This window comes from Zootoca vivipara, chromosome 9 (assembly GCF_963506605.1).
Source record: "Zootoca vivipara chromosome 9, rZooViv1.1, whole genome shotgun sequence".
Classification (NCBI taxonomy): Eukaryota; Metazoa; Chordata; class Lepidosauria; order Squamata; family Lacertidae; genus Zootoca; species Zootoca vivipara.
Window position 1 is genome coordinate 23,965,120 of NC_083284.1, and position 23,585 is coordinate 23,988,704.

Here is a 23,585-nt window from a genome sequence, read left to right on the forward strand (position 1 = left end):
TTAATGATGATCACTAGATCACTGTGTTTGCAATGCATGAATAAATTTTACTGGTTCCTTGACATACTCTTGAGAAAGGGGGTCGGACTAGCCCTATGGGCTGGGGGTTCTCTCTGCCACATTCAAGAGTAGGATTTATTGAACTTTTGACATGACAGTTAGCTTCGGCTAGTATAGACAAACACAGAAATGGCAGCATGCAAACAGCCCAGTTTAATGGCTGTAACCCGTTTCAGACCGTGGCTTTCTGGGATTTAGAAAGCTACCACAAAACTTTGAGGCAGTTTGCTGACTTTATCACAGTGTCTGTCCTCCTGCTCAAGCTAACAGCCTCAAATACTGCTGTACAGTCCCGACTGACCATCTTTCACGGCCGTTTCCAGTCCTAGGGATGGGTGTTAAATTCCATCCAGCGTGATTCCTGTGAGCCGAAAACATGGAAGGTTTACATGACTGGGCTTTGTCACGAGAGGAAAGGAATGTAACTTGAAAAGTGCAGAAGGTTTACAAATTCTCCTAGGATGGAATGATTGCCACCCTCCCGGGGGGTGGGGGAAACGCCCCAACAAGGGTTCAATAGGATCTCCACCTCTGTTGGTTTTAATTAGCAACTTTAAGCAAACTCATTGCTCTCCCTCAAATGTGTATGCGGTGGGGAAAGAATAAATAGCTGAGCCCTGCGATTCATTTACACTTCAAATATACTTCTGAGTTGGTTATTCCTCAATTAATAAAATAGCTGGTGTATCCCTAAAGTAGTATAAAGTGACACGCTGTGTGAAATCAATTTTCCTTTCCAAAATCATTAAACCCAGTAGCCTGTGACTGCATCCCTGCTAATTCTGGTTGCAGCCCTTTCATCCTCCATTAGCTTTGGCGCTCCTAACAGGCTGTCAAAAATAATTTCCCAGGACGTAAATAATTCAGAAATTAAAAATTAATAAATAATAACAGGGAGCTACTGGGAGATAGACTGGGTCAATTAGTCAGCTCTGCATTCTGTTTCTTCACAGCAGGGGGGCAACCATATTCGTTACCAGACTCTTGCCTTCGATTCCTAGGTCTGATTTACGGCTCTTCATTACTGGATCCAGTCAGACACAATTACCTCCATCACCATCTCCATTCCTAACTTCAAAGAAACACACATTTTCTTGTCTGCTATTTTTCCTCCTTGCAGCAGCCTCAGCTTGACGTCCCTGGAATTTCTTCCATGCGGACTAATTAATAAGACTTCGACTTATCATATTCACTTCTTTTCTTTGATGTCCTACCTTAGTCAATCATCCTATTTAATTAGAATTTCAATGATAACTTTACTTATCTTGTGGGTAGATGTAAATTAAAATAACAGGGTTTTAATTCTCTTTCTTACGGGGTTGTGACATTAAAAAAAAAAAAACCAGGAAAAAGTTCCAGTCCAAATGCAATGTTATATGTATGTTTGCATGTATGTGAGGGGCTGCCTTCTGCTAAACTCCTTGCTACAAAATATTTTTGTTTTGTTGAACATGCACCATTGAAGTGGAAATGAACTCTGGATCCTTTTAACATCACCCAATCTTCACAGGTCCATGCTGAGGAGTGGTTAAATTAAAGTGTGTGAATAGATGCCAACGCAGACAAATGTTAAATGGCTAAAAAGGAAAGGAAAATGGTGCTCTTTTTGTGTAGGATTCTTTCAGAAATGCACTAGAGTTAAGAATAATACTTAGTATACAGATTGCTGAGGAGGCTGCAATTTGAAATAGACTTACCTGAAAGAAAGCCGCAAGGGACTCACTTCACAGCAGACATGCATCAGTTTGTACTATATGTGTACCAGCCCAGGTGTTTGGCACATTATCTTGTCAACCTTTACAACAATCTTATAAATTCTACTGCTGCCCGCACCCCCCAGTAAATATTGCAAACTGCAGTGGGTGTGGGGAGAGGAAAAAGGGGGCGGGGACTTCAGGTGTTCAGGCGGAGGTGAGATTCAAATTGGGGATTTCCTGATTCCTAGCTGAGCCTCTTAGTTGCACAGATTGTGGTTATTTAATTATTTTAAATTCATAGTTTTATCCAAGGTGCTGGTAATCAGCTATGAAGCTCCGAATGGGTTTGTGACCAGACTAGTTGAAGGACTGCCTCCTCCCAACCAACCTAAAAGCAGTTACATTTGCCATTACTTTCTCCATGTCCTGCTGCCTGTATGTGGAACAAGACCTAGTTCATTGCAGCTTTAAAATAAATAGGCCCCCAATGAATTCCACCCCTCTTTTGGGGTGTGTGTATATAAGCAAACTTTTGAAATGTCTTTTTGATATTATTTATGTATACCCTTCTGAGTGGGAATCATATATCTTTGGCCCTTGACCCATGACTGACTTGACACCCATGGATATGGAGAATGCTAACAATCCACAGTTTGGTACGGCATGTAAACAATAAATAATTGTTTCTGGTGTTACCCAGCAATTAGATCTGGGTTGCTAGGAGGACACAACATCTTCCTTATTCACTTCAATAGAAGGAAGCAGTTCTAAGTTTATTCTCCGCTCATGGAGCCGCTGTCCATTAAAAAGGACTGGGCACCCCCAGTGACAGCCTTAGAACTGAAGCACAAAACAGAAATCATGCATACTTTTGTTGTTTAGTCGTTTCTGTCCTTCCAGTGAGCACTCAGGGCTGATTTCCTTCAGAATGGATAGGTTTGATCTTCTTGCAGTCCATGGGACTTTCAAGAGTCTCCTCCAGCACCATAATTCAAAAGCATGAATTCTTCGGCGATCAGCCTTCTTTATGGTCCAGCTCTCACTTCCATACATCACTACTGGGAAAACCATAGCTATACGGACCTTTGTCGGCAAGGTGATGTCTCTACTTTTTAAGACGCTGTCTAGGTTTGTCATTGCTTTTCTCCAAGAAGCAGTCGTCTTTTAATTTTGTGACTGCTGTCACCATCTGCAGTGATCATGAAACCCAAGAAAGTAAAATCTCTCACTGCCTTCATTTCTTCCCCTTCTATTTGCCAGGAGGTGATGGGACCAGTGGCCATCATCTTGGTTTTTTTGATGATGAGCTTCAGACCATATTTTGCGCTCTCCTCACGAGACAGTTCTTTGGTATAATGGCACACATAGATGGAGGAAATGGGAAAATACCAAGTACTCTGGAATTTGGCTCCTTACATTGTAAGGCTCACTTAGGATGGTACATTAAACAGAGGTTCTGTATGCATTTCTAAAGTATATATAGGGCACTTGGGCAAATATTTTTTGGGGGGAGGGAACCGTTAAAATATTACTTAAAAGTAGCTCATGCTAGCCCCATTACTTCTGTAAAATGCACTGCATTTGTTACATTTTAAATACTTCAGTCAAGTTTTTATGCAAATTGGAAAACCTCTCTTTCCATATTTCTAGGACTTTTCTTTTCTTTTTTCTTTTAATGTTAGGATTTCTGTCAGTTGAACATATGGCCCAAATCTGTCACGTCCAACTAACATCAGCACTATTGTTTAAAGATACGAATGCAGCAGCAAAGTGTTGCCTTTATAAAATATATCCAAATTCCTTTATCAGCAATTTAAGTGTTGTTCTTGAACAATTGGATCCTGTTACATTTTTCTATTTAGGGCATTATTATTTAATTTAATTTAATTGGTTTCTTTCCTCCCCTTAGGGTTCTCTGGACCCAGAAAGTTCAAATTAAATACTCTAATTGCTCTGAAACTCACTTGTGGTCTAAAATGTGTTCCTTTTAAAATGAGCTTGCATATCTAGTTCATACATATTCTTCTCATTATTTCATGAGACTGAGAAACGTTGGGTGTCTAAAATTTGCATTTGAAAACAGTCAATAATTAACCAAAATAATAATTATATAGATATCATACAGAGAGGCTATTTCACAACAAACTGTGAGTTACAAATTTATAAATAAGGCCATGAGCACACATCAAAGCTTTTTTGAAAGCATGCTATTTAAAAGACGAAAGCAGAAGCAGATAATGATGGTCTCAGACATCACAGGGTCTGTCTAGGAAGACAGCTTACTTTGGAACCTGTTGACCCCATCCAAAGATGTAAACATACTGCAAGGCGAGAGGATTGTCCCACAAGTTTAAATAGTCTTCTGGAGTGTGATAAGAAGGATGAAGGTTTAAAAGTCAGCCCAAAGCCCTGTTGCACCCATGTTACGCTCCGGCACATACTTTTGTGGCTATCTGGAATGGATCATCCAATAGTAGTCAATAGCACATGAGCAAAAGGTAGGGTTTCTTAATATGTAAAAATGATAACAACAGCAACAATAGATCTGGCATTAGGTGATTAGCATTGCTGCAGTGAAAATGAAGGTAGAACCTCAGCGCCTCTGCAAATTAAATATGAGTGGTCTCACAGGAAACACATGTAAAGAGACAGTATAAATAAACCATGCCTTGTGCTTAGGGCTGCCATCAGGTTTTGCCTCATTGGGCACCTGCCAAGGCCAACGCTCTAGCAGGGGTCTCACTACCAATTCCTGTAGTTGCTTTGCAGTGGCTGCCTGCTTGCTTACAAAGAAGGCTGTATAGCGATGAAACAGAAGAGAATGAATGCTCACATTCCTGATTCAGGATACTGTAGTCACAAAACATACTTTTCCCCCCTGAAGAAGAAAATTGCACTTCTGGATTGCATTCCGCTTCCGTAAATGCAGACACTGTCAATAATCAATTTCTCTTTCATTTATTTACTACCTGTTCACTTTCCCTCTTCAAGAAAGGGCAGCAATCTCCATTCAACACAACTTAGCCTCTTTTTTTTCTCAGAGGTTGTATGTAAAGCTGCTTGGAGTAGCCACCCACCACAACTCATCTGACAGGGACACCTGGAGAAGGGTCTCCAAAGACTATATCAAAGTCTGGGTAAGTAAATGGAGGAGGAATCCTCCGTTACCTGGCCCCAAGCCCTTAAGGGCTTTATGCCTTTATATGAACACTTGAATTGGGAATAGAAATACAGTGGTACCTCTACTTACGAATAACTCTACTTACGAATGTTTCTACTTACGAATGGAGCTCCGTCCGCCATCTTGGATGCGGTTTAGATAGGATTTTTTCTACTTACGAATTTTTAGATAGGGTTGCTTCTACTTACGATTTTTTTTCCCCAATGCATTCCTATGGGATTCGACTTGCAATTTTTTTTGACTTACAAATGTGTGTTCGGAACGCATTAAATTCGTAAGTACAGGTACCACTGTAGACTAGAAGCCAGGACAAATGACAAAACACTGGGGTAATGTGTTCATACATTCCAATCCCAGTTAACGATTTTGCTGCCTTATTTTGACCAAAATGAAATTTCCAAACTATTTTCAAAGACAGCCCTGCATACAATGCATTGCAGTAATCCAAGTGCAAGGCTGTCTCTGCCTAGATAAGCTCACATTTGACATATCATCAGCTGGTTTTAATACAAAGCGCTCTGAGCCGACAAGGCCACTAAAACAAGCTGATAGGGATGAGGCAGGGCAGTGCACAGCGGCTGTTGTTTCTGTCAAGGCCACAGTAAATTTCAAGTATAATAACGGCAGAAATATAACCATTAAGCCAAAATTCATGTCGGCAGGGCTAAGGCTTGGAAAGGGAGTGGTTGCTAAGCAACCACGTGACTATCATTTTTGCTTCATGATTATAACAGTAATATGAGATCTTTTATGTGTTGCCCGGCAACCATGCAAGTTCTGTTTCCTACTATTTCCCATCCTTTCTCTTTGTAGTTTATGGTTAATGAGCACAGCTGGCTGGAAAGTTCTAACAGCTGCTATCTCCTCAGCCTAGGACTTACCTGATGAATCATAACAGGTTTGACAGGGTAGAAGGATGTTATTTATGTTAGGGGCAAGCCAGTGGCCCACTTTGTCCATGGGCTACCATTTGCCACCCTGTACATTAGTCAGTGAAAAATCACTTGCACAGGTATATCACATTGTTTTAAATATGCTTGGGTTGTGCTTTCAGGCACCGCCAGTACTATGTGCTTAAAATAAAAATAAAAACCTGCCCTAAATTGAAGATCTGATTTAGCATGCTCTTTAAAAAACTAAAAAACTTACACTTACAAAATTTTAAGATATTGTACCTCAATAGCATACAGTTCTAGATATTTTAACAGTAAAATCCTATGCATGTTTACTCAAAGTTCCACTCATCATTGAGGCTTACTCTCTGATAAGTGTGTTTAGGATTGCAGCATGAAGGGATAAAATTTAAGTGCTGAAAACTCTTATTAAAATTCCTGAAAAAATTGTAATTACAAGTTTTAGATTTTAACATTATTGTCTCCATTCCATTTTCCCAATTAAACTGGAATGTATATTGTGTTTTCATTATGTTACTAAATAATTTTATGAAGCCATGTATAAAAGCGGAACATTTTCTGCAAAAAAAATTCCACCACATATCACTAATCATCCTGCAAAAAAGGCCCCCATATTGATGACGTGGAAGATCAGAGAAGAGGCGGTTTTTAAAACAATGCTCAGAACAGAGGACTATTTTTTTTTAAAGTGAGTACACCGATATCATTTGAGTGCTGGGCCATTTCATTTACCAGGTTTTAAAACTTGAACTAGTTTTAATTGTTATATGCAGCTGTATTTAGTATGCAGTTGTTTTAGTATGTTTTCATTCTGCAGTTGTTTTAGTATGTTTTCATTCTGTTGTTTTATTTATTTATTTTTGCAAGGTGCCCTGGGAACGATGGCAAAGGGTAAAAATAAGAAAGCTGCATAACTCCTCCCTTCCAAGTTCAAGAAAACACTCAGGTTCCTCCCCCTTTCTGCAGTTGCCGTACAAGATGGCGGCGCCCAGTTCGGTCTACTCTATGGTGTCCTAGCAACAAACGAAGTAATACGTCGACGCACTTCCGGGTCTTGGCGCTTGAACTTTGACCCGCGCGCTAGTGTCTGCTTCCTCTTCCGGTGCCGGCTCCCACTCCAGGTAAGAGCGATTCAGTCTGTCTCTTTCGGGGAGCTTGACTTAATCCGTTTCCATCCGCGGCAGGGAGGGCTTGAGCGGGCCTTGCGGGTACGTCGGAGGGTACCTGGAAGCTTGGGGTGAAGGACGAGGGGTGTATGTCGGTGGGCAAGCCAGGAGAGGCCGGCGCCTGAGTGGGAGTCTTGCGTGGAGGCCGCTCCGCCTCGCACAGGCTTGAACGAGGCCTTCCAGTCTCCGAAGCCGCGCAGAGCTATGAATAATCGCGGACTCTTCAGTTCTCTCGCACTTGCGCTGGGCCCTTTCGGGCGGGAGGCTAAATAAAATGTGTTTTCTCCCTATCCAACGGTTCGTTCGATGCCCAGTTTTCACTGCGAGAAATAAAGGGCTGAGGACATATTATTTAGCATCTGGGTTCGGTCCCTTACTTCTCCATGTAGAATCACCGAGGAATCTATTTTGAGATGTTTTCCCTTAAAAATGTGGGGTAATTGGCGGTGTGTGGGGGGGGGTCACCAAACCGAACTGCAAGAGTGTTGTGCCTGTGGTTTCTGAAGCGTTGGCTTGGGTAAGAGTTCAAGTTCAGCACTTATTTCTGCCATGAAGTTCGCCAGTCCTGTGGTCTCTCTAAACCTCACTGGCCTTCCAGGGTTGTTTTGAGGGTACAGTCAAATAAACCCATTTAGTTCATTGGAGGAATGGCAAATGTGATCATACACCAACTTGGTTGCAAACTGTGTTGCTGTAAGTGTGGTAAAATGGCTAGCTGCTTTGTGGTGGTGTTGTTTTGCAATCAAGCAATATATTAATTTTACAAAATAAAGTATGAGACTTGAATTGGGAAGAACTTCCATGTGCCAGTTATTATTTATTTTAGCCTACCAAGCATACCCCCCAGGGTGGTGTGGAGTATAAATTGGTGAGAAACTATGTTACCTCTATCTCATTTGAATGACAGAATAGTCATGTAACACTGGCAATTGGGGTGTGTGTGTGTGTGTTCTTTGTCTGTCTCATACTCTGCTTAGAATGCTGCCTTCTCTCACTGTATTTTCTTTCCTTGTTTAGACACGATGGTCCAGCGTTTAACATACCGACGTAGGTTGTCCTACAACACAGCCTCTAACAAGACCAGGCTGTAAGTAAAATCCTACTATTAAATGATTGTATTATTGTTAAATAAATTTTATAACACTTAAATGACTGTTTCTTTGGTTGATGCAGATCCCGGACACCAGGCAATAGGATTGTTTATTTGTACACCAAGAAAGTTGGCAAGGCACCAAAGTCTGCATGCGGCGTGTGCCCAGGAAGACTTCGTGGTGTAAGTGTATTCTCTTTTACTTGTGTTGACTGGCATCCTAGATAAAGACAGGAACTCTGGCTCATTACCCAATTTATATTGGAAAATCTGGTATATGTGGCTCTTAGTTAAATCTCTCCCCCCCCCCACCTTGCCTGTAAAAATCTAAAGTGTTGGTATAGCAATTGTTTGTTAATGCATTTGTAATTTCATTGTTGGCATGATGTTCATGCCAGTGCCTAATGCACTGTGGGTCATTTGCTGTAGCATCTTAGAGCTGAAACTATAAGTGTGCCCCTTCTGTTGTTTGTTTTGCACTCTTTCGTGTGTCCTCTATTTTCCACAACTTAGTAGCAATTGCTTTCCCCCCTTTACATTGTGACAAAACAGGAATAGCTTATTTCATGGTGATAGCAGTGAACCAATATTACAGAATTGGAAGTGCTTTACTGCTGAAATTAACATGCTAATAAACTGCTTCTTTTTTTAACATAATGGTGTGCATACAGTCTTGTAACAGTACAGAATTGAATTCTGATGTGGTTGAAGAGGGCAAGTGAACAGGTAGTGAAGAAATGAAAGAAATTAATTATTGACAGTGTCTGCATTTACTAAAGGGAATATCTGAAGAGAATATATTCGATACTGTTTTAACTAAGACTTTAAAATTGATTTCCTCAATGTTGTGGAAGGTTGCTTAAGGGAAGCACTAAGGAGCAAAGCAATTTTAGTGTAAAAGTACTGTCTTTCAAAAAATTTCCCTGGTTCTTAGAAAAATATATGTGTCTGCCAGTCTCCAACCAGATGTCCATGAGAAGCCCGCAAGCAGGCCAAGAGTGCTTCATACTATATGCTTATTGTCTCTTCATTTGATTGTCTTTTAACAAGCCTAAGACTGCAAATCATGCAGACGGGGAGTTATACAAATGTATTTTTCACTTCTTACAGGTTCGTGCTGTTCGCCCTAAAGTTCTTATGAGGCTGTCAAAAACAAAGAAGCATGTTAGCAGAGCCTATGGTGGTTCCATGTGTGCTAAATGCGTTCGTGACAGGTAATTTATAACCATTTTTTTTTAAGTTCGTGGGCTATAATTCTTAGTTTCAAATATCTGTCTAGTTTCTTTTTTGTAACTCCTCCTTAGTGGTGGCCTTTTCTTCATGCAACCACCTCTACCCTGAGCAACTTAATGGCCTTTAAGCACTGATTAAAATAATGTCTGTTGTTGATGGTTGCATGTTAAAGTTGCTGTCCACCGCCTTGTGATTTGATGAAATCTTTTAAAAATAAATAACTTTGCTACTGTAGAAATCTGGACTAAAATTTGTGCTGTACAAATAGATGTTTTTTTAAAAAACCCAACCTAACTCATCCCTGCTTGAATAACAGAAGACAAGTATATTTTACAAATTGTGTTGTGGATTTTATTTTACTAAGTGATTATTGCTTGTTGTCTTAGAATGTAATAGCTTATTTTGACATCCAGCCATGTCAGCTTATAAGCAATCAGCAACACAAGCTGTTTTGTATTTAACTGTTCACCTGGTCATCATCAGTCACCAGGAATTTCCTCCAGTTGAGTAAGAGGGGGCAAAAGAGAAGCAGATATCTCAGACCATGGTTTGGAGGCTTCCCTGAATATAGCCTGTGTGATAACTAATGAGCAATGCTGAAATAGTAACAAGTGCTTTCCTTTTTCTCTAGAATCAAACGAGCATTCCTTATTGAGGAACAGAAGATTGTTGTCAAGGTGCTGAAGGCCCAAGCACAGAGTCAGAAATCAAAGTGATAATTTGTGCTGTCTAATAAATGAAGATTTAACTTCCGTGTGTAGTGATTATTTCCTGGAGAACTTATCAAATATGTTCAGTATTGAGGTGAACTCTGGAGTTGTAAGGGGTCGGGGGCTTTGTGCTGATTACTATCTTCGTGTGTGTTTTTAAAAGCATTAAATACATATCCTAAACAAGTTGCATGGAACAAGGAGCATGAGGATCCACTGGGAGAAATAAGCAAGGAAATGAGCAAGGAAATCATCACACACCTCCTTCAGGTTGTCAATTTTGCTAGGTTCCCTAGGATATGCTAGAAACCTTAATGAGGGGATGCTTTTGTGACACCGTAAGCCTGGAGTCATTGACATGGCAACCTCAGACATTTCCTTTGCCATTCATCAGGACCCCATCACTCCCAAATTTTAACTTTTAGTTAAGGATTATTTGGCAGGGGTAGTTACTTGCCAGCATTTCCTGCATTTGTGCTGTTTATTACAATTCCTTAGATTTCTAAATATGCCTCATGGGCCAAAAGCGATGAAAACTACTGATCTTTAGTATGAGTTTTGTTGTTTTCAGCTTACTTCCACTGGGAAAGAGGATGTAGTTAGCTTGTACCACGACGGAACTTGCATAATAATTAAAGGTATTTTTTGGTTTTGTTTAAAATGTACCCTTCTGCCATAAGTGATTTTAAAAGAACTAAATATAGGACAATATCAGTTCTCTTGGTCAGTGAACTACTGTGCAGGCAATGGAGCTTCCTCTTGGTACGTCCAATCCCCCATCTCAAAATCAGCTCTGGAAGGTTAAAGAACCCTCCAAAGTAGATGGTCTGGGCATGGGGTGGGAGAGGAGATTCCTGTTGCACACAGAGCACTGGATGCATCCCATAATTTATGTAGGATCTTGCAAGGTAAGTTGCTTAGTGCTTACCTTTACCTTCTAGGCTCTTGGGGCACTTCTGAAAGCAACCAGAGACTTTCTGTGATACTTGTGAAATATACGAACTGTAATGGTTATATAAGCTGTTCTTAATTCCCTTTCTGGCTTAGAAAGGAACTATTCAGTAATATCCTTAAAACCTTTGTGAGTTGACTTTTGTATCATCTCTGATTTTCTTGTCAGAAAAAGTAAGAGGTGTCTGCTTAACCTTTGTTGCAAGTATTCAGTTAGACTTCGCTTGTATTAAAAGCTGTTGGACAGCACCGTAATTAAATGATGATGTTTTGGAAAGGAGATCTTGCTGCTAATTTTAAATTTTCAGTGTGTGGTATCTTCAGTTCTTAACAAGCAGATTAGGTCAAAAACCAAGAAGTAGCTAATTTATTAAACTGCATTTGAGTGAACAAGAAAGATGATTTAGAATAATCACTACAATCTGATAAAAGCCTTGCTTGTGGTAAAAACAGTGCAGGCATTAAGAAAATGGTAATATGCCCCCCTGATTAAAAGACAAAGACTGCCGCAATATCAAGGCAGACCTAACAAAAAATACATGACGGCTCTCATCTACATAAGCACCATTATGTTGACACCTATAATGCAATGAGGTACCAGATTACTTTTTTAAAGACCTGCTCTTAGAAGTCTAAATGAATGGATGAAAAACATTTGCACATAGTTTAAGATGATTTACCATTAAGTTTAGTAGTCTAAATATAACATTAGCTAATTTCTGTTTGAAAGTAATTTTCATAGATTTCAATAGGACTTCACTCCTAAATTTGACTAATGTTGCAGCCTTAGTTTTCCTATAAACAAGCTCAGTGAGTATCACAATTTTTTGAAAGAGCATATGGAGCTAATAAACACAGTATTTGTTTTCTTCAGGTGGAATTATGGTATCTCAGCTTTGTTTACCAGCTTTCTGAAAAGGCAAAACTCATACTTCTTAGTGAATGTAGACTCATTTAAATGTCCATTAATATTTTTCCTTTGAATCTAACAGTGGCACGTGTGGAAGTGCCAACTTCAACTGTGGTTTTTGCAGCATGGTCAGTACCTGGGAGCAACCAGTCTAGCTGGGGAAAATACACTAGGAATGGAAGTGGTTGGAGATTTCGACACTAGCAAAAGTGTATATGAACATAGTTGCCCAATGACAGGAGGTGAGGTTGCTTCCAGGAGGTGTCTTGTGTGAGGGAAAGGGTTAAAATCTGGCGAATGCTTGCTTGTTCTAACTCCTGGATCTTAATTCATTTACATGATGAAAGTTTAATTGGCTTCAGTAGAATTCTTTAAATAAACATGTTGCGTGATTTTTGGAGACAGTAAAGCTTAATGTTTAATGAAAAAGCCCTCTAATTTTGTTTTGAATTTGTGAAGAACATTGGGAGTAGAAGAGTCTGATCCTGCAGGGCAAGCTAAAAGTAAACTACCTCAGGTTTGTGAGATGCATGTTAAAGTAGTTTAAGCAGAGCCTTTTCTGTTAATTCTAATGAGAAAGGGAAAACACTAGTTTTTAAAAGAGGGAAAGGCTCTAAATTGACCCAGGAAAGCATAACTGTTGAATGTGATGGAAAGTTAGCCTTTTAAACAGCTGGTGTCATCCACCACACTTTTCTGAATATAAACAGAACAACATTTGATGGGTTGAGACAGCCACCTACCTAAACCTAAATAGCATATGCACCAAATCCTCTTTGTTCAGTAGTTTTAAACTTTATATTAGTATACTAACTCCTTAGCTTATTGAAAATCTTGTGGGTGATGGAAATAATGATTTGAGTATAAAATGTGTATATACCTGACAATTTCTTGGAAGTTTGCACTTTCAATATGCTATGGGAGGGGGGGTAGGGTTGCCAGACTCAATAGAGGACAGGACTTCTGTGCCTTTAATTGCCCTGCTCTCTTTTGAGTCTGGAAACCTTAAAGAGAAACCAGCAGACCCTTTGTTTAATTTCCAAGCAAAGGGTCTGCTGGTTTCTCTTTAAGGTTTCAAGACTCAAAAGAGAGCAGGGTAATTAAATGCACAGAAGTCCTGTCCACTATTGAGTCTGGCAACCCTAGAGGGAGGCTGAGCTGTAGCTCACAGTTAAGGTGGCTGGGGTTGGGAGTCTAGTTAACAGCTGGAGGACCACCAGTTAGCCCAGTGGTGGCGAACCTATGACACGCGTGTCAGACGTGACACGCAGAGCCCTCACTGCTGGCACGCGCCCCATCGGCCCATTCACACTGTTGTTTTTCCCCCATTTGTTCTCCCGCTCCTCCTCACGCTACAGCTTGTCTCCGCTGTTAAAACCCGGGTCCTTTTTTGTTGTTGAGATTGGTTTTTTGCCAGAGATTGGTTTTGTAACCTTTTCTGTGCTGTTTTTTCTGGCACTTTGGCAGACGATGATTGGGTGTAACAACGTTAATTTTTTATCCCGTTCTGTTGGGTTTTTTGGCGCTTTGGCAGACTATGTCGGTGCTGCGTGTTAGTTCCAGTGAAGGTATTATTCGCCATTTATTTCTGTTCTCTTTCTCCCCCCCCCCCCAAAAAAAAGCACAGCAGCTTTGCGGCATCCCTCCCAAAAAAAGCAAAGCAACTTTTGCACCGCCCCAAAAAACCTCCAAAACTTTGGTCAGCAGCTCCACCCCCCAAAAAAGTTCAACAACTCTGGGCACTTTGTGATAAATAAGGGGTTTTTGGTTTGGTTTGGTTTAATAATTAGTTTTTGGTTTATTAAATACAGTTATATATTACAATTATACATTTTTGTTATTTAAACTATAAATATCACAGAATTATGGGTTTTTTCTCGAAGTGACACACCACCTGAGTTATGCTCGGGTTTTGGGCAATTTTTGACACACCAAGCTCAAAAGGTTGCCCATCACTGAGTTAGCCACTAATGGTTTGGTGTTGTACTTAATCTTCAGGCTATTCCCCTCTGCCGATTCTGCTTTAAACAAAAAACAAACAAAAAAATGTAATTCATTAACCTTAATTTCAGTCTTCAAAACTGCATCTTTAATTATGAAGTTCCACATGTATATTGATTATGTACATTCTGGTAAAGACATGCTTTGACAAGCTGAGCAACAAAGAAGATTCAAGTTAGAGAGTGGGCTTGTTCTTAGAGAGCAACTCTGCCATGCTGTGGCTACTCTTATCAACTGCAATTACTATCACTAATTTTGTCATCTGGTTATGTCTATAAAGATTAGCATTTTTAAAATGATCAACTTCTATATTCTTACTTTTGATAGAAACAAGAAGTCAAAGCAGGTACTCATGCACAGAAAGTCACAGAATTATAATGCCCCCCCCAAATAAATAACATTAATGTGTTTTAAATCCAAGCTGCAGGTGAAACGTTAAGCACAAACTATCAAGGTTATCAAACCCAAGAAGTCTTGTTCAACACCCACAGAGATTATTCTAGGCAAAATTACACAAGGACTCTTTACGGTTCCCTCCACTACCTGACCATTCTAATGGTGTACCAACTGCACCCTTTCTTAGAGAGTTTGCCCAAAGTTATTCATGCTCTAGTAACATTAAGGATAGATGACTTTAATGTGCTGTATTTGGGACTGTCTTTAAAAACTAGAATGAAGGGAGTTTCACTAACTGTCAATATGCTTCACCGCTCAATTCTTAGTTCTGATCTTGACCTTTGAAATCCTTAGCTCGGAATTCTACTTCCTTGTTCTGCTCTAAGGGGTATAAATAGTGAAGGATAACTGAGCAGCAAGTGGATGAAATGGGAAGTTTTTACAGGTTCTCGAAGCGTGGTTCATGAGCTTCATTTAGGTGGTCCATAATGTGTCTGTAAAAATAAAGCTAAAAACCCCTGGAAAAGGCAGAAAAGTCATTAAGCTTCCCATCAAGATCCTCAGCCATTTTCAAGTGGTTTGACCGGGGGGGGGGGGAGGGATGGAAACCACTGTTGCCAGGATCACCTTTGCCAACCAAGCATCTGGCAATTGTTTTGGAATACAGTCGTACCAAGGAAGTATCTTCCAGAAGTCCGTTCGACTTCCAAAACGTTAGAAAACCAAATCACGGCTTCTGATTGGGTGCAGGAAGCTCCTGCAGTCATTTGGAACCCGCAGAACCTGCAGAGGACATTCAGGTTCCAAAGAACGTTGCAAACCAGAACACTCACTTCCGGGTTTGCGACATTCAGGAGCCAAAACATTCAAGGTGCAAGGTGTTCAACTTCTGAGGTACGACTGTACAACTCCCATTGTTCCTGCCCACAAGCTATACTGACTGGGACCTGTGTGAGTTGGAGATAGACAAAAAAAAAAGGTTTAGAAGGGGCCCAGAACAGCAAAGCCTTTTTGAGAGGTAGTGTAGGCCCCATCTACACTATATATTTAAAGCATTATCATACTATATTAAACAGTCATGGTTTTCTCCAAAGAATTCTGGGGGTTGTAGTTTGTTGAGGGTGCTAAGAATTGGTAGGAGCATAGCTGCCAAGTTTTCCCTTTTCTCGCGAGGAAGCCTATTCAGCATAATGGAATTTCCCTTAAAAAAGGGGATAACTTGGCAGCTATGGGTAGGAGACCCCACTCAGAGAGCTAAAATTTCACAGCTCTCTGTCAAGAGGATGGGTCGTGAAACCACTCTGGAAATTGTAGTTCTCAGGGGAATACAGTAGACTTTTTTAGCACCCTTAACAAACTACAGTTCCCAGGATTGTTTGAAGGAACACATGATTGTTTAATGCAACATGATACTGCCATGAATGTATACTGCGGATGGCGCCCTAATCGGTTGCAGGAAAAGAAAAAAGGATTGTGGCCTTTTGAATCAGCAGAGTTTCCTTCTAATAAATCCTGCACAAAAATAGATAGAGGGTGTGACGTACAGGATGGGAGACACCTGGCTTGAAAGCAGTGCATGTGAAAATGATCTGGGAGTCCTGGTAGACCACAAACTTGACATGAGTCAACAGTGTGATGCAGCAGCTAAAAAAGCCAATGCAATTCTGGGCTGCATCAATAGGAGTATAGCGTCTAGATCAAGGGAAGTAATAGTACCACTGTATTCTGCTCTGGTCAGACCTCACCTGGAGTACTGTGTCCAGTCCTGGGCACCACAGTTCAAGAAGGATACTGACAAGCTGGAACGTGTTCAGAAGAGGGCAACCAAAATGGTCAAAGGCCTGGAAACAGTGCCTTATGAGGAACGGCTTAGGGAGCTGGGTACGTTTAGCCTGGAGAAGAGAAGGTTAAGGGGTGATATGATGGCCATGTTCAAATATATAAAAGGATGTCATATAGAGGAGGGAGAAAGGTTGTTTTCTGCTGCTCCAGAGAAGCGGACACGGAGCAATGAATTCAAACTACAAGAAAGAAGATTCCACCTAAACATTAGGAAGAACTAGCTGCAGCTTCTGCTTCGAATGTGGGCGCGGCTTGTTTGAAGGGGCGTGGCTTGCGCGCGTCCTGGCAGGGCCACGTCTACCCGTTTAGAAAGCCACGTTGAGCGTTGCCAGGACTCGGTAGATTAGTATACTCTCCCAGCCGCTCCTTACCGCACGCCGCGGGAGGGTAAAAATAATATTGATAACGCGCCGCATTCAAATTCAGGTTTCTCCACATTTATTCGTTTTGCGTTTCGTTTACGCTACACATTGTTATTTTCCTTCCCGTTTCTCCTGAGACGTGTTTGTCTTGTTTCCCTTGCAGGACCCGGCTCGTTACCGCCTCAGCTTTCGTTATCGTACGGACGGTGGCCCAGACGAGCCTATCGGTTCCGTAACGGCGCATGCGCTTGGGTAAGCTGCAGTTGGGAGACGAGGGGAGTTCGTGGCCTGAGGATACGGGACGGGCGGGCCGCCTCCGACGCTGAGAGTCGACATGGAGACGCTTTACCGGGTTCCGTTCGCGGTGCTGGAGTGCCCCAACATCAAGCTGAAGAAGCCGAGCTGGGTGCACATGCCCTCGGCCATGACGGTCTACGCGCTGGTGGTGGTCTCGTACTTCCTCATCACGGGAGGTAATTCCCTTGGGAAAAACGGGAGGCTCTGCGCGGTGGGCCTTCAGGCGCGCACAAAAACACGCAAATGCACACGCGCAGCTCATTCCTGCCTCCTCCGTTGCCCCATATTCATACTGTATACTGTATATAATTTTCAGGTTTATGCCTCTCAATTAATTTACAGTCATTTAACATTTCAAATCTCCACTTCCTTCTCCCCCCCCCCCCCTCTTTTGCGGTTCCTTAAATTGATTTTTTAATATTTTCTGCATATACGAATTTAACTTAATTTGTTCATACATTCATCTACTTTAAAGATATACTCTTATGAAAACTGCAAATTATTATTACAATAATCCTGCCTGTTTGTAAATATTCAATAAACCATTTCCATTCTTCCATTTAGGAGTGACAAAAAGCCAAAAATGGGTGGGGTAAAGGCATGAAAAGTGAATGGGTCTCTCGCCAGGCTTCCCGTGGTCCTGAGTTGTGCCTTGCTACAGAAGGGATGTTTCTGTATTAATTATTTTAGGAAAGCCCCAGAGACACTAGCAAATGAAGGTGACCTGGGGACGGGTGCAGAAACGCTACTGTTCCATTTCATTCATTTATTTTGTTATTTGTTTGTGCCCTGAAGCCTTTTCCCTCTAAGGAGTTTGAGGTGGCATGCGTAGGTAATATCCCCTTTCCTCTTTGACGAATCCCTGCAACAAACCACTTCCCCACCCCTCTTCATTGAATCCCCACAACAACACCCTAAGGTAGCAAAGGCTGAGAGGCACAGTGACTGGCCCACTGGATCAACTGATGAGCTTCAGGGCTGAGCAGGGATTCGGACCCTGGCCTCCCAGGTCCTAGTTTGACACTGTCCACTACAGCACAATTGGCTGGCATATTTTAAAGTTTCTAAAGACACACCCCAGCCAAGCATTGCTGGGGGTTGAACCTGATGATCTTTGGACTAAAGCACTAGGCTGGTGTGAGGGGTGGTGGTCTGGGCAGTGCTGTCTGGAGAGGGGAATTTGACGGCCCATTCTAAGTTGGAGATTGGCTCTTCGTGACAAGAGTGGTTGTCGCAAGTAAGGTTAAAAAAAAGGGTAAAAGACAGTTAAGTCCAGTCAAAGGTGACTAGGGGGTTGCTACGCTCATTTCGCTTCAGACCAAGGGATCCGGCGTTTGTCCACAGTCAGCTTTCTGGGTCACGTGGCCAGCATGACTAAACCGCTTATGGCACAAGAGAATACCATGACAGAAACCAGCGTGCACAGAAACGCTGTTTACCTTCCTGCTGCACTGGTACCTATTCTACCTGCACTGGTGTGCTATTAAACTGCTAGGTTAGCAGGAGCTGGGACTCACCCCATTGCGCGGATACAAACCCTCGATCTTCCAATCAGCAAGCCCAAAAGGTTAAGTGGTTTAGACCACAGCAAGTAACTGAAAGGAGGTAAAGGTAAAGGGACCCCTGACCATTAGGTCCAGTCGTGACCGATTCTGGGGTTGCGCGCTCATCTCGCATTATTGGCCGAGGGAGCCGGCGTATAGCTTCCAGGTCATGTGGCCAGCATGAAAGGAGAGTAGGAGCCAAAAGCTACAGGTCTCTAGAGGCTCTGCAGTGCTGCCTCTCCCTTTGTTGTGTAGGCCAGCAATATGGAGTGGGTGCTGCTTTATTGCAGCTGAGGGAGACTCCTGATTGAGCTGGTCTTTCAGCAGAGCTAGAGAGAAAATATGCTGGACTGCAACCTGAAGTATTAACAATTGAGCTGTATTATAGGATTGTTGTAAACCATTTGTAGCATTGCACACGCATGTACCGGTAAGTGCATGGGTAATAACGGTGGATTGCATTGGAGGATTGTTGTAAGCTACACAACCACAGCTCTCCTCATTCTCCCTGAAACTTGTTATATGGTATTAGTAACTGTGTACTCTATTGCACGCTTTTGAATGTCTAAAACTAAATGCAGTCCACCATATTTTTCACATGAAAAAAAGACCTTAGATCATGAACCTCTGACTTTCTTTAGGCTTAGGGAAGGTGGTGTGGGTGCGCGCGCACATGCTTTTAAACTAAATTTACATTTCCCCCCCCCCTCTTTCTGTAGGAATCATTTATGATGTGATTGTAGAACCTCCCAGTGTTGGCTCAATGACAGATGAACATGGGCACCAGAGGCCTGTGGCCTTCTTGGCTTACAGGTAGAAAATATACTCTCTACTAGCAAAATGTATTTCTCTAAAGATTACTAGGGAGTATTTTGACAGTGAACTGCTATTTACGTGGTTATCTGGCTGTTAGAACATTATGATCAAAGTTCATTGTAGCTTTACCGAGCTACAAAAATGAATAGAAACACTAGCATCATTTTAAATTAAGTTCTTTAACTTAGTATACAGTCCTCCTGCTCTCTGGAACAGAGTCTTAGTTGAACTGAGTTAATAGTCATTTGTGTGGTTTAATCTACTGTCAAGGATGGAAACTAATTGTTAGAGAATACACACCATACACAAGGAGTTGTAGGCCCATCCTATTTGGGGACTAGGGATCTTAAGCAACAAGAAGTATCATGGCAAAGGGAAAACCAGTAATAAGTGTCTGACACATTCTGGAAAGAAATTGGGCTCTGTGTGTGTTGATAGTTTTAGCTGAAGGAATAGCCAGATGTTTGATGGGATTGCTTCTCAGTAAATTATAGAGCTCTGGGTATGGTAGCTATCTGCACTGCTTTTGGGAACTTCTCATCTTTGTTTAATAGCATCAAGTCTAATGGTTTCAAAGAGGAAGCAGGTTTTCCTGCAATGTGACACTGAGCATTTATTTTTTTTTCTACCTTCCGCTGTATCATGATGACTTTTTCTTGTGTATGAGAGAAGAATATATGCATGCACCTGTGTTTGTGAACTTTACACAATGTGACAGGTTAGCCGGATAATCTGTAGCACTGCTGTTCAAACTAAAATATTTCCTTGTCTTGTATGCAGAGTAAATGGACAGTACATTATGGAAGGGCTCGCTTCCAGCTTCCTCTTCACAATGGGAGGCCTTGGCTTTATAATATTGGACCGTTCTAATGCACCAAATATCCCAAAGCTGAACAGATTTCTGTTGCTTTTTATTGGATTTGTCAGCGTCCTGTTGAGTTTCTTTATGGCCAGAGTATTCATGAGGATGAAATTACCGTAAGTAAATTGTTTCTCCTATGATTTTCTGACCTCCACTTTTAATCTTTATCAGAATCTAAACATGAAATAAGTACTAAGGGGAAAATAAAGGTATTGCAAGGTCTTTTCTCATGTTTTTAAACATTGTTTGGAGCAATGTGAATTACATCGTAGGTTTTTTTTCAATAGACAAGCAAATGTCCACTCTAGAGTAATCATAATATTGAAAGATGCCAGGCCATGAAATAGAATATTTTTTTTAAAAAACTGACTACAGTGTCAGAGATGAGGGAATCAATACTATTTATGAGAAAAGCTATATAAGTACTGTTGTAAAAAGCATTTCACAAACAACTAATATTGTTTACAGTAATCCTGCAAGGGAGATCAGATTTATCCCCAGTTTGAGGGTGATTGAGGCAGAGTCTTTGTGGCTAGCTTTAAAGTCCAGAAGGAAACAAAGAATGATTGAAGGAACATTTAACAAGGAATATACAACAATTTATTGTATATGTAGAGAATGTCGCTAACCATGACTTCCAGCAATGTAAACCTGAAGCAAGCACATGAGAGTACAATAGTTAAATATGACCCACAGATGGTTTCCTACACAGAAGTATCTGGTGTGTAGGGTGGCTTCCTATACTTATGTAGTGATTCTTTATTTTATAAAAGATGCTCATGTTAGTGTTTTAACCCCTAAAGCACTCCCACCCCAAATATCTGAAAGATGGCCTCCTTCCCTGTCCTGGGTGTTAAGATCTGCAGAGGAGGCCCTCTTGGTAGCTCCACCCCTCTCAGAAACTCCAGGTGGTTATGGCCCAGGAGAGGGCGTTCTTTGTGGCAGCCCCTAAGATGTGAAATGCCCTGTCCACTCTAGCAACTTCATTATACAGTTTTCAGTGAATGCCTTTGAAACCTGAAATGTATACTTTCAGAACCCACCCTATTTTGGTGATTGTAGTTTTTGCAATTGTGGGTAATCGCAACTGTTTTTAATGTTGTATTTTAAATTGTTGTAACCCACCCTGGTGAAGAGCAAACAATCAATAATATATTCCTCCCTCCCTGTTCAAATCTTCCTTTTGTCCTTTAGGGGCTACTTAATGGGTTAGTGCCTTATTGTGGAGTGTCGCAAAGCAGAAATCGGATTTTCTTCTCTTCGTGAAGAGGAATGAATAGCAAAAATTCCACAGCCCCACCCCTCCTGTCCAGAGAGACAAGAAAAAGAGAACGAACCAAGGAAAGGGCTGCTTTCTCCTTTTCTTCTTGTATAAAGAACAACACTTGTTACGGGCAGTTAGTTTATTAACAGATTTTTGTCTATTTTTATGACTGTTAAAAATACTCAGAAGTGTTAACTAGGCCTAAGTGTATTGAACCTGAAACATAAAACATCTGTCCTTCAATCCTGTTCCTCTCCGCACTCCTAAGGATTCAAGCCAAAAGTACCGGTAATACTTTTATTCATGTACCACCATGGCTTTTTCTTGCTCCTTTTGAGAGAATTCATTTTGTAAATGGGGGTGAGGGTTAGAGGAATAGAAATTGATCATTTTCATGATTGCAAATTGACAGAAGTGTTTGTCAGTGTTGCATGACTGCCATATACCACATGTCCCTGATACAGCAGCCTGCGATGGCAGAAAAAAAATGTTGTGCCCGTCTCTGGGTTAGGCAGGCCAAGCTGACAGAGCTTATCACATATTAAGAAGCTGTGAGATGTCTAAGAGCTGTAGGGTTGTGGAGGCTCTCAGTTGAGCTTCTGCTTCCTTAACCTCACCCTTGCCTAACAGGTGGTTGGTGTTGGAAAACATTTTGCATAGTGTGCATGAGGGGCAGGGGCTGCTCTTGTGTAACTTTGAATATTGGGTACAGACTTCCATTTTCCACACTAGGCTCCTGCAGCAGAGCTCACCTGCTTTGCACATGGAGTATCTTCTCAGTTGGGGTGTGTGTGTGTGTTCTATTAGAGCAGTGTCTCGGGCAATGTTTACTTTGATATTCATTCTAACGCAGCAAGAGAATACATGTGTGAAGGAAAAATCCATTATTGTGTGTAGTTCTTCCTCTTCATAAAAGATAAGAAAGACATATTAAACATCTTTTTCTACTAAATTACTTTGTGTTTAATACAGAGTTCATATATTGGAGCATTTTTGGCATTCAGAGTAAGTTGATGACTGTTTCATAACATCTCTCCCTGGCGGCCACTATTATTTCCGTTTTACAGATGGGGAGAATGACTTGTTCCTGGCCACATAATGAGTTTTCTGCTAAACCATAGACTTCTTCCCAGATGTTCCCGGGCCAATTTCCTGAGAATTTCCAAGGAATGATTCTGGGTCATCTTTTCATTTATAGCCTAGGTCCAGTTTGTTTCTTCTATTTACTCAAATTTCTGTACTGCCCTTCATTATGGGATGGTTTACAACATGCACATTAAAAATAAAATTCAGTTCACAACATAAAAATACAAAATGAAAACACAAAATACATTAAAAAAACAAACAAACCAATAAGTGCCCTCCTACAAACACAGTTTAAAAGCCATAGAACATTAATCAGCAAAGTACCTGGTTGAAAAGAAACATTTTTGCCTGGTGCCTAAAGATATGTAATGAAGGTGCCAGGTGAGCCTTCTGTGATGCTACATTAAATTGTCTAAACTACCTACCTGTGCATAATCTTGAGGCCCATTACTTGGAAATACTCTTATAGTGCAGTCATTTACATCTCTGTTTAGAAACAAGTCCTGCTGAATTTAATGGAGCATATTTTATTATATGACTGCAGCTTTAATCTTGTCCAATGTCAGGGCGGGTGGAATCGCACTAAGAGTTTTGGGTTGTGCCATCAATGTTTGAATGGCTCTTTGCTGTTACAGACTGGTCATGTAGAATTGGCGTTTTTCACTTCAGGGGGCCCAATAACTTTAATTTATTCTGAGTTATGATACTACTGGATAGTGTAAGACTTTTTGATCCCATCAAGCTTTGCTGTCTATCCTCTTGCCCCTCATTTTTTAATGAAAGTGACAGACCATAGACTTAACAGTGCATATTTTATTTTATTTCTATACCGCCCTATACTCAAAAGGTCTCCAGGCGGTTCACATAAAGGATTACATACATAAAATCAAAATACAAACAACAACCCAATAAAAAAACCTTAAAAGAGCCAGCATTTTAAAAAGGGTATAGGTCTAGGATGTAGATCAGGTCAGGCAAAGGCCAGGTTAAAAAGGAACGTTTTTGCCTGGCGCCTAAAGATATATAGTGAAGGCGCCAGGTGAACTTACCTGGGGAGAGCATTCCACAAACACGGGGCCACTGCAGAGAAGACCCGTTCTCGTGTTGTCACCCTCCTGACCTCTTGAGAAGGAGGCACATGAAGAAGGGCCTCAGAAGATGATCTCAGGGTCCGGGTAGGTTCATATGGGAAGAGGTGGTCTT

The 23,585-nt window shown here is 41.2% G+C and overlaps 2 protein-coding genes across 3 annotated transcripts; both read left to right on the top strand.

Moving 5' to 3' along the window:
* Positions 1-6,833: 6,833 nt before the first annotated feature.
* On the top strand, positions 6,834-10,130 carry RPL34 (ribosomal protein L34). 2 transcript variants are annotated; one of them, XM_035113980.2, is made up of 5 exons: positions 6,834-6,973; positions 8,036-8,105; positions 8,192-8,291; positions 9,219-9,322; positions 9,973-10,130. In XM_035113980.2, exons 2-5 carry the CDS (start codon positions 8,041-8,043, stop codon positions 10,055-10,057), a joined length of 354 nt encoding a protein of 117 aa, XP_034969871.1. In that variant the 5' UTR covers positions 6,834-6,973; positions 8,036-8,040; the 3' UTR covers positions 10,058-10,130. The 2 variants fall into 2 exon arrangements, with proteins under 2 accessions (XP_034969871.1, XP_034969872.1); XM_035113981.2 differs by lacking the exon at positions 6,834-6,973 and adding an exon at positions 6,977-7,060.
* Positions 10,131-16,737: 6,607 nt separating this feature from the next.
* OSTC (oligosaccharyltransferase complex non-catalytic subunit) lies at positions 16,738-22,248 on the top strand. The gene is made up of 4 exons (XM_035113741.2): positions 16,738-16,986; positions 19,074-19,167; positions 19,951-20,148; positions 21,227-22,248. The coding sequence occupies exons 1-4, from the start codon at positions 16,848-16,850 to the stop codon at positions 21,243-21,245; spliced, it is 450 nt and encodes a 149-aa protein (XP_034969632.1). The 5' UTR covers positions 16,738-16,847; the 3' UTR covers positions 21,246-22,248.
* Positions 22,249-23,585: the final 1,337 nt, after the last annotated feature.

What these genes read in the sequence shown, in the direction of transcription:
- RPL34 (XM_035113980.2), top strand. Translation starts at nt 8,041, where the DNA reads ATGGTCCAGCGTTTAACATACCGACGTAGGTTGTCCTACAACACAGCC. An exon ending in GCCTCTAACAAGACCAGGCT is followed by an intron (nt 8,106 to 8,191) that starts GTAAGTAAAATC and finishes TGGTTGATGCAG; the next exon opens with ATCCCGGACACCAGGCAATA. An exon ending in GCCCAGGAAGACTTCGTGGT is followed by an intron (nt 8,292 to 9,218) that starts GTAAGTGTATTC and finishes CACTTCTTACAG; the next exon opens with GTTCGTGCTGTTCGCCCTAA.
- OSTC (XM_035113741.2), top strand. Translation starts at nt 16,848, where the DNA reads ATGGAGACGCTTTACCGGGTTCCGTTCGCGGTGCTGGAGTGCCCCAAC. An exon ending in GTACTTCCTCATCACGGGAG is followed by an intron (nt 16,987 to 19,073) that starts GTAATTCCCTTG and finishes CTCTTTCTGTAG; the next exon opens with GAATCATTTATGATGTGATT. An exon ending in GTGGCCTTCTTGGCTTACAG is followed by an intron (nt 19,168 to 19,950) that starts GTAGAAAATATA and finishes TCTTGTATGCAG; the next exon opens with AGTAAATGGACAGTACATTA.